Genomic DNA, 9,781 nt, shown 5'->3' on the forward strand with positions numbered 1-9,781 from the left:
GACAGATAGGAAACAGAGGGGAGACAGACAGGAGACAGACAGGAGACAGAGGGGAGACTCAGTGACTAACCAAACTGGAATGAAAGTGAGGAAACAGCACGGCAGGAAAGGAAGAGTCAGAGCCAAGCAGAAAAGCAATATTTGCCTTAACTGTGCAGAGCGTAGAATTTAACACAAAGCAAAGGGGAAAGAGAGTGACACCGACTGAGACCTTTGCAGACACAAAGCATCTGCTGAATACCTGGAGTTTCAGAAACAACAGGATATATCAGAGAATGACAAAGGTCTAAACTCTCATCATCAGGGTATAAACCTCCACCTGGTCAATGTCATCAGTCTGACCTCAGGATCTGGATGTTCATGTCGTGGAGACCTACCTCTTCTTCTCTCGACGCGCATTCTCAGAGAAGGAAGACAGGTTAAAGAATAGAGTGTATTCACATCTTCTCTTACTGCTACTGTGAGAGGCGAGCGACAGAGAGACAAATCCTCAGAACTGCTCCACCAATCACACAGTGAGTAAACACATCTCATTGTAATCATTATGGGAATCCAGGGATGGAGGGACATGGAAACTCAAACTAAACATCCTAACAAAGATCATAGTCAACTTTTTTCCAGCTCATAGGGTTTATGCTTCTAGAGCATGTTCAATTGAAGTTTGGGTGTGATGAGAAGTTTAGCATTTTGTATTGTATTACCAAGACCGTTTAATAATCTTTTGGTCTCCTGAGTGGCGCAGCAGTCTAAGGCACGGCACCTCAGTGCTAGAGGCATCACTACAGACCCTGGTTCAATTCCAGGCTGTAGCACAACAGGTTGTGATTGGGAGTCCCATAGGGCGGCGCACAATTGGCCCAGCGTCGTCTGAGTTAGGGTTTGGCCGGGGTAGGCCATCATTGTTAATAAGAATTTGTTGTTAACTGACTTGCCTAATTAAATAAATAAAATTAAAATACTTTATTGGAAGGTTTTTAATCCACCCCCTTCTTTGCTTGGTTCATATGAAGACTGAATGGAAAAGTAACTATTTCAATCCATGAACCCTTTTTCCCATGATGTTCTATGAGAGGTTATACATGCTGGTCATACCTGCACATGCTACCTTCATCTTAATACCAACAGTTATAGTATCAGATGTGATCTGAGGACATGTGAATATGACACATTGTGCCTGAGGTCCCACCCCACTGCTAAAGTCAACTGAACATTGATGAAAGTTTGGTGAAATAAATTAAATAACCCATTACAATGATCAGTTTTCAGTTAAAATCCAATCAACAAAAGGTTGTTGACGTTTAAAATTAGTGGAAGAAGGTTTCTTAGAATGGGGTTTTGAAGAGGGTGGGGTTGGGGGGGGATCTCATTGTTCTGGGTCTTTAGTCATCCAGGAGACTGGGGGTGGGGCCAAGGGAAGTCCATTTCCTCCCGCCCAGAGTTATGTAGTTATCTGTGTTTACTGTCTGCACCTCTCACCACTGTACTTTAGGAAACTTAGCTACCCTCACTTTAATGCAATGACATTCATAGGCTTTTTTTCAATCTACTATTGAAATAGGGGCATGCCAAACAGATTCCTGTGTGTAAAGGGGATCCATTATCAGCCTCCCCATCTATCTACAGTCGTGGCCAAAAGTTTTGAGAATGACACAAATATTAATTTTCACAAAGTTTGCTGCTTCAGTGTCTTTAGATATTTTTGTCAGATGTTACTATGGAATTCTGAAGTATAATTACAAGCATTTCATAAGTGTCAAAGGCTTTTATTGACAATTACATGAAGTTGATGCAAAGAGTCAAAATTTGCAGTGTTGACACTTCTTTTTCAAGACCTCTGCAATCCGCCCTGGCATGCTATCAATTAACTTCTGGGCCACATCCTGACTGATGGCAGCCCATTCTTGCATAATCAATGCTTGGAGTTTGTCAGAATTTGTGGGTTTTTGTTTGTCCGCTCGCCTCTTGAGGATTGACCACTAGTTCTCAATGGGATTAAGGTCTGGGGAGTTTCCTGGCCATGGACCCAAAATATCAATGTTTTGTTCCCCGAGCCACTTAGTTATCACTTTTGCCTTATGGCAAGGTGCTCCATCATGCTGGAAAAGGCATTGTTCGTCACCAAACTGTTCCTGGGTGGTTGGAAGAAGTTGCTCACGGAGGATGTGTTGGTACCATTCTTTATTTGTGGCTGTGTTCTTAGGCAAAATTGTGAGTGAGCCCACTCCCTTGGCTGAGAAGCAACCCCACACATGAATGGTTTCAGGATGCTTTACTGTTGGCATGACACAGGACTGATGGTAGAGCTCACCTTGTCTTCTCCTGACAAGCTTTTTTCCCGGATGCCCCAAACAATTGGAAAGGGGATTCATCAGAGAAAATGACTTTACCCCAGTCCTCAGCAGTCCAACCCCTGTACCTTTTGCAGAATATCCGTTTTTCTGATGTTTTTCATGGAGAGAAGTGACTTCTTTGCTGCCCTTCTTGACACCAGGCCATCCTCCACAAGTCTTCGCCTCACTGTGCGTGCAGATGCACTCACACCTGCCTGCTGCCATTCCTGAGCAAGCTCTGTACTGGTGGTGCCCCGATCCCGCAGCTGAATCAACTTTAGGAGACGGTCCTGGCGCTTGCTGGACTTTCTTGGGCGCCCTGAAGCCTTCTTCACAACAATTGAACTGCTCTCCTTGAAGTTCTTAATGATCCGATAAATGGTTGATTTAGGTGCAATCTTACTGGCAGCAATATCCTTGCCTGTGAAGCCCTTTTTGTGCAAAGCAATGATGACGGCACGTGTTTCCTTGCAGGTAACCATGGTTGACAGAGGAAGAACAATGATTCCAAGCACCACCCTCCTTTTGAAGCTTCCAGTCTGTTATTTGAACTCATTCAGCATGACAGAGTGATCTCCAACCTTGTCCTTGTCAACACTCACACCTGTGTTAACGAGAGAATCACTGACATGATGTCTGCTGGTCCTTTTGTGGCAGGGCTGAAATGCAGTGGAAATGTTTTTGGGGGATTCAGTTCATTTGCATGGCAAAGAGGGACTTTGAAATTAATTGCAATTCATCTGATCACTCTTCATAACATTCTGGAGTATATGCAAATTTCCATCATACAAACTGAGGCAGCAGACTTTGTGAAAATTAATATTTGTGTCACTCTCAAAACTTTTGGCCACAACTGTACAGTGCCTTCAGAAAGTATTCATACCCTTTGACTTTTTCCACATTTTGTTGTGTTACAGCCTGAATTTAAAATTGATTCAATGGCCTACACACAATACCCCATAATGTCAAAGTGGAATTGTGTTTTTAAACATTTTTACAAATGAATTAAAAATGTAAAGCTGAAATGTCTTGAGTCAATAAGTGTTCATCCCCTTTGTTATGGCAAGCCTAAATTAGTTCAGGAGTAAAAATGTGCTTAACAAGTCATATACAAAGTTGCATGGACTCACTCTGTGTGCAATAATAGTGTTTAACATGATTTTTGAATGACCTCCTCATCTCTGTACCCCACACATTTAATTATCTGTAAGGTCCCTCAGTTGAACACTGAATTTCAAACACAGATTCAACCACAAAGACCAGGGAGGTTTTCCAATGCCTCACAAAGAAGGGCACCTATTGGTAGATGGGTTTAAAAAAAGCAGACATTGAATATCCGTTTGAGCATGATGAAGTTATTAATTAAACTTTGGATGGTGTATCAATACACCCAGTCACTACAAAGATACAGGTGGCCTACCTAACTCAGTTGCCGGAGAGGATGGAAACCTCTCAACGATTTCACCATGACGTCAATGTTGACTTTAAAACAGTTGCAGAGTTTAATGGCTGTGATAGGAAAAAACTCAGGATGGATCAACAACATTGTAGTTACTCCACAATACTAACCTAATTGACAGAGTGAAAAGAAGGAAGCCTGTACAGAATAAAACATGCATCCTGTTTGCAATAAGGCATTAAAGTAAAACTGCAAAAAAATGTGGCAAAGAAAGGAACTTTATGCCCTGAATACCCTGTTGGATTTGCCCTAAACATAACACATCACTGAGTACTTTGCCCCCACCCAGACCACGGGTCTGGCCATGGAGCCAGGTAGAACGCCATGCCCGGATTGGGCATCGGCGCAGAGAAGGGCCCCGACCATGGAGCTGGGTTGTACGCCGCACCCGGACTGGGCACCGGCGCCGAAGAAGGCTCCGGCCATGGAGCTGAGTTGACCACCGTGCCTGGACTGGGCACCGGCGCAGAGGAAGACTCCGGCCTTGGAGCGGGACTGGACGCCGTGCCTGGACTGGACATCGGCGCAGAGGAAGGCTCCTGCCATGGAGTGGGACTGGACGCTGTGCCTGGACTGGGCATCGTTGCAGAGGTAGGCTCCTGCCCTGGAGCTGGAGATTCCGGACCGCTGACCGTCGCAGGAGGTTCCGGACCGTGGACCGTCGCAGGAGGTTCCGGACCGTGGACCGTCGTTGGGGGTTCCGGACTGTGAAACGTCGCCGGAAGTGCTGAACTGTGAACCGTCGCCGGAAGCTTTGGACTGGGAATCGTCGCCGGAAGCTCTGGACTGGGGACCGTCACCGGAAGCTCTGGACTGGAAACTGACGCCGGAAGCTCTGGACTGGGAACCGTCGCCGGAAGCTCTGGACTGGGAACTGTCGCCGGAAACTCTGGACTGGGAACCGTCGCCGGAAGCTCTGGACTGGGAACTGTCGCCGGAAGCTCTGGACTGGGGATCGTCGCAGGAAGCCTGGTGTGTGGGGCCGGCACTGGTGGTACTGGACTGGTGACATGCACCTCAGGGCGAGCGCGAGGAGCAGGCACAGGACGTACCGGACTGGGGAGGCGCACTGGAGGCCTGATGCGTGGGGCCGGTACAGGTGGCACCGGACTGGTGACACGCACTTCAGGGCGAGTGCGGAGAGCAGGCACAGGACATACCTGACTGGGAAGGCGCACTTGAGGGAGAGTGCGAGGAGCAGGCACAGGACGTACCGGACTGGGGACACGCACTTCAGGGAGAGTGCGAGGAGGAGGCACAGGACGTACTGGGCTGTGGAGGCACACTGAAGACCTGGTGCGTAGAACCGGCAGAGATGGTGCCGGAACGATGACACACTCCGCACGGTGAGTGCGGGGAGCTAACACAGGACGTACTGGGCTGTGGAGGTGCACTGGAGACCTGGTGCGTAGAACCGGCACAAATTGTACCGGAACAATGACACACTTCGCACAGCGAGTGCGGGGAACTGGCACAGGACGTACTGGGCTGTGTATGCGCACTGGAGACCTGGTGCGTAGAACCAGCACAAGTTGTACCGGAACGGTGACACACACTTCAGGGCGAGTGCGTGGAGGAGACACAGGACGTACCGGACTGGGGAGGCGCACTGGAGGCCAGATGCGTGAAACTGGTGCAGATGACACCGGACTGGTGTCACACTCCTCAGCACGCCCGCTCTGCAGCACTCTCATCGCCACCACCTCTCTCCGGAATCTTTCGTCGAGTTCCTCCTTCGACTCCCTGACGGTCTCTGGCTCATTCCTCGGCTGCACCGACCACCCCGTGTGCCCCCTCCCCCCAAAAAATTGGGCTGTCTTTTGGGCTTATTCTGTGGCCGCGAACCCCGGCATTGTCGCTGTCCTCCCTTCTCTCCCTGCGTCTGCTTCCATGGAAAGCTTTTGTCTCCAGCCATAATTTCCTCCCAAGTCCAGGATGTCTTCTCCTCCTTTATCTCCTCCCAAGCCTCCTTCCCGGGCACGCTGCTTGGTCCTGTTGTGGTGGGATCTTCTGTCACGATCGTCGTGTTAATCATACTCGGACCAAGGCGGAGCGTACGTAGAGTTCCACATGTTTATTATTTGAAACTAACAAACACAATAAAGAGCAACGAAATGTGACGTTCTGTAGAGCTCACAGGCATCAACACGAAAAAAAGATCCCACAAAAACCAGTGGGGTATAAACAGCTGCCTCTGATTGGGAACCATACCAGGCCAACATAGAAATAAATGCACTAGATCACCCACCCTAGTCACACCCCGACCTAACCAAAATAGAGAATAAAAAGTCTCTCTATGGTCAGGGCGTGACAATCATTGACAAAAGATGACAATTAAATCCATTTGAATCCCACTTTGTAAAACAACAAAATGTGGAAAAAGTCAAGGGGTGTGAGTTCTTTCTGAAGGCACTGTAACTGCAAGCCCTATAAGGCTCCCGAACAGAAGAGCAGTAACAGGCCTGCGCTATACCACTTGGCCCATTATTAACTGCACTACCACTAGTAATGATGATTATGAAATTGTATGACAGACACATAAATTACTGAATTAATAACACTAATCATTTTGTTTCCCGAAGGCCTAGGGAGGATGAGTCTGCCGAGGAACCAGACCCTGGAGAACGGCATCACCAAGCTGCATCACATTAACAATGGGGAACCTCTGTCTTCACTGCAGTTCCACCTCCAGCACACAGGCTCTGTGACCTCTGTGCCAGGGTCGCCAACGGGGGGGTCAGGGGTGGTGGTGCCACCCCCGTACTCAGTAGCGGGCAGCGTGGCGGGGGCTACGGACGCCACTCTGGAGCTGAGAGGCTCTCTGGACTGCTGGGCGTGCTCAGTACTGGTGACGACTCAGAACCTGATCATTGCCCTGGTCAACAGTACGCTGGTCAGTATTGTGTTCGGCACCATCATGACCCCAGCGCTGGTCATGGTCGTGTTTGGCTTCCTATGTCACTCTACGGTAAGACTGACATCCAGGAAGAAAGTCTGTGTGTATCAGAAAAAGATAGAGACAGAGAGGGGAGAGTCAGAGACATACAGGGAGAGAGAGCATGAGTCCTGACCTGAGCATTGCTGTGTAACACATGATAAGTAGTTTTAAAATGTGTGTGTGTGTGTGTGTGTGTGTGTGTGTGTGTGTGTGTGTGTGTGTGTGTGTGTGTGTGTGTGTGTGTGTGTGTGTGTGTGTGTGTGTGTGTGTGTGTGTGTGTGTGTGTGTGTGTGTGTGTGTGTTTGTGTTGGTTGCACACCATTAACCATTTCTCCTCCCTCTCCTCCCTGTCGTCCCCAGGTGCAACCCAATGGCACGTCCCTGTACTGTTCAGACCTGCTGGATGACGGTGGCTGTGTGGCCCTGCTGGTGGTGGGCTTCATCCTGGTCACCCCTCTCCTGGTCCTGGCTCTGGCTGCTTACTGCCGCCTGGCCCGCCACCTCCAACTGGGCCTCTGTTTCATCCCCTACAGCAGGGCCGTCTACAAGAACCTGCCTGCCTCGCGCCAACGTGGAGGAGGCTGCTGTGGCCAGCAGGGGGCCTCAGAGGGGGAGGGCAAAGGCAGTGTGTGGGTGTGAGGGGAGGGATATGTTGACCCTAACCACTGATGCAGAGTCAGATAACATTTTCTTGCCTCTTAAGGTTAAGGTTAGGATTGGGGATCAAGTAATCTGATCCTAGATCTGTAGATAGAGGCAACTTCTACCTTGAGCAGGGAGGGAAGGAATGTGAAGGAAGGGAGAAAACAGGGCATGAGGGTAGTAGGGAAAGTTGAGGTGTGGACTCGTGGAGATGATGTTTATGGACACAGTTATAATATGCCTATGAGTCTTTTGGTGGGGGTGGTGTGGAGGTGGATCTTACAATACACTGGTTTGTAGATTGCAGAGAGCAAAGGTGAAGCTGTAAAAACACAAGTATGCTACATGAAGTACTATCAAATACCACTGTAACTACACTGCAATTATTTGTTATTATGTTTGTTTTTTATGTTGAATTATCCTGTACTATTATTAAATTATGTTTGTTTAGAATAAAATATTTCCATTATATCAGAAAAGGTGTTTTGTCTTATAGAAATAACTACAAGTGAATCAGTTTCTGTCTGGCATGAAATGACAACATCTCCCTCTAGTGGAGCACGAGATTCCAACTGCCATTACATCACCTCACAAACAATGTGGGTTACCAAGGCTACTATCTCTGATGCCATATGGCAGCTGTCAAATGTTGACTCTTTCATCAAAGTTTTAATGACATATTAATTCCAAGTAAGAACATCATAGAAATATGTTATACAGAATCAAAACACTTTTATAGCATCACTTCACTCAGTAACTGGAAGGCTTTGTGTCACGACTTCTGCCGAAGTCGTTGCCTCTCCTTGTTCGGGCGGTGCTCGGCGGTCGACGTCACCGGTCTTCTAGCCATCATCGATCCATTTTTCATTTTCCATTGGTTTTGTCTTGTCTTCCCACACACCTGTTTTCAATCCCATCCATTACCTGTTGTGTATTTAACCCTCTGTTTCCCCTCATGTCTTTGTCAGAGATTGTTGTCAGTGTAGTGTTTATTTTGTATAGGTGCGCGTCGGGTCTTCGTACCCATATTTGTTTATTATTCATTTTCTTATGAGTGTTATAGAGCATGTTACTTGGACATTTATTAAAAGACTCCATTTTACACTCCGTTTGACTCTCCTGCGCCTGACTTCCCTGCCACCTATACACACGTCTCTGACACTTTGCTTGTATTCACTTGTCTTGCTTGAATAGAATGATGACATTCTTAGAAAACTGTTGATAACCTATAATCATATTTTGTGGATAACAAAAACAGTTGTCATAAAGTAATAAATACATGAGTAACTTGCTAATTAAAACATTTAAAGTAAGATAAAACAATCTACTTCTGTCATGTTTATAGTCATGACCTGTGAATAAGCAGCTGTTGTAATGTAATTGTGAATATTTTGAATATATTCCAGGCATCCTAACTGCCCATTATAGCAATAGAATAGTATTGAATGGAAAATCCAAAACAGATTTTTTTTTATTAAAGCAATGTCAGTTTCATATAAACTACAAAACAACTTATTTTCTCCCTGCCCGCTGTTGTGCTCTAAGTCAGCTGTTTGAAAATCAAAACAAATATTTACGCTACTGAAAGTTCACTGCTCAAGGTCACAAAAAGTCAGTGTTCTGCCCATCAGTCAAATTAGGTTGGACTGGGTGTCAGATTAGGTAAGGCCACGTTTCAAAACTGATCAACTATGGTTGACTATTGTGTTGGTTACATCTATTGTCACCTTGTGTTGATGGTTGACAGGATAATAATAGCATACACAACCTTTAATAAAAGCAATTGATGTAATATTTTACCATGTGGAGGTACAAGATGCATAATAAAATGTTTTACATAGTGTGGGTAAACACATCATCTTGACTGACTAACATTGCATCCCTTGCCAATTGGATCACCATGTCCTTGTTTAACAGTTAATAAGGGAACAGTGTTGGGGAGTAGTGAAATACATGTATTTAAATTTTTAACTACATTTTGCAGTAGCTTGTTGTTGGTGGTAGAACTAAACTAAAATCTTGGTAGTGTTTTCAGTAGTGAATTACATGTAGTGGTGTAGCTAACTAGGACTACTGGAACTACACACTATTCTTTTTTGCTCAAATCAAAAAAAATATGGGTGAAGTAGGCAAGAATTTCGTATATCAACAATTCAAATTATTCATATAAAAATGCAAGTATTGGTATAAAAAAATACAACTATTGATATCAAATATTCAACGAATATATGTTAAATCGGCTTTCCATACACCAACACTGTAAGAGAACACAGCAACAATTCACTGGAAATCTATTAACTTCCATGCCAAGTTGCCAACACACGCATACAGTAAATGCAGGGGCGGAGTCAGAGGGCAAGGGAGGCATGTTTTGTGTTGTGGCCACACGCTGAAGGATTAGCTATTTAAAGA

General features: G+C 46.0%; 1 protein-coding gene across 1 annotated transcript; it reads left to right on the forward strand.

Annotated features, from left to right (window-relative positions):
• LOC120021635 (transmembrane protein 88-like) lies at positions 1–8,206 on the forward strand. The gene is made up of 3 exons (XM_038965441.1): positions 1–515; positions 6,372–6,757; positions 7,088–8,206. The coding sequence occupies exons 2-3, from the start codon at positions 6,383–6,385 to the stop codon at positions 7,364–7,366; spliced, it is 654 nt and encodes a 217-aa protein (XP_038821369.1). The 5' UTR covers positions 1–515; positions 6,372–6,382; the 3' UTR covers positions 7,367–8,206.
• Positions 8,207–9,781: the final 1,575 nt, after the last annotated feature.

Source organism: Salvelinus namaycush, chromosome 26 (assembly GCF_016432855.1).
Source record: "Salvelinus namaycush isolate Seneca chromosome 26, SaNama_1.0, whole genome shotgun sequence".
NCBI classification, from domain to species: domain Eukaryota; kingdom Metazoa; phylum Chordata; class Actinopteri; order Salmoniformes; family Salmonidae; genus Salvelinus; species Salvelinus namaycush.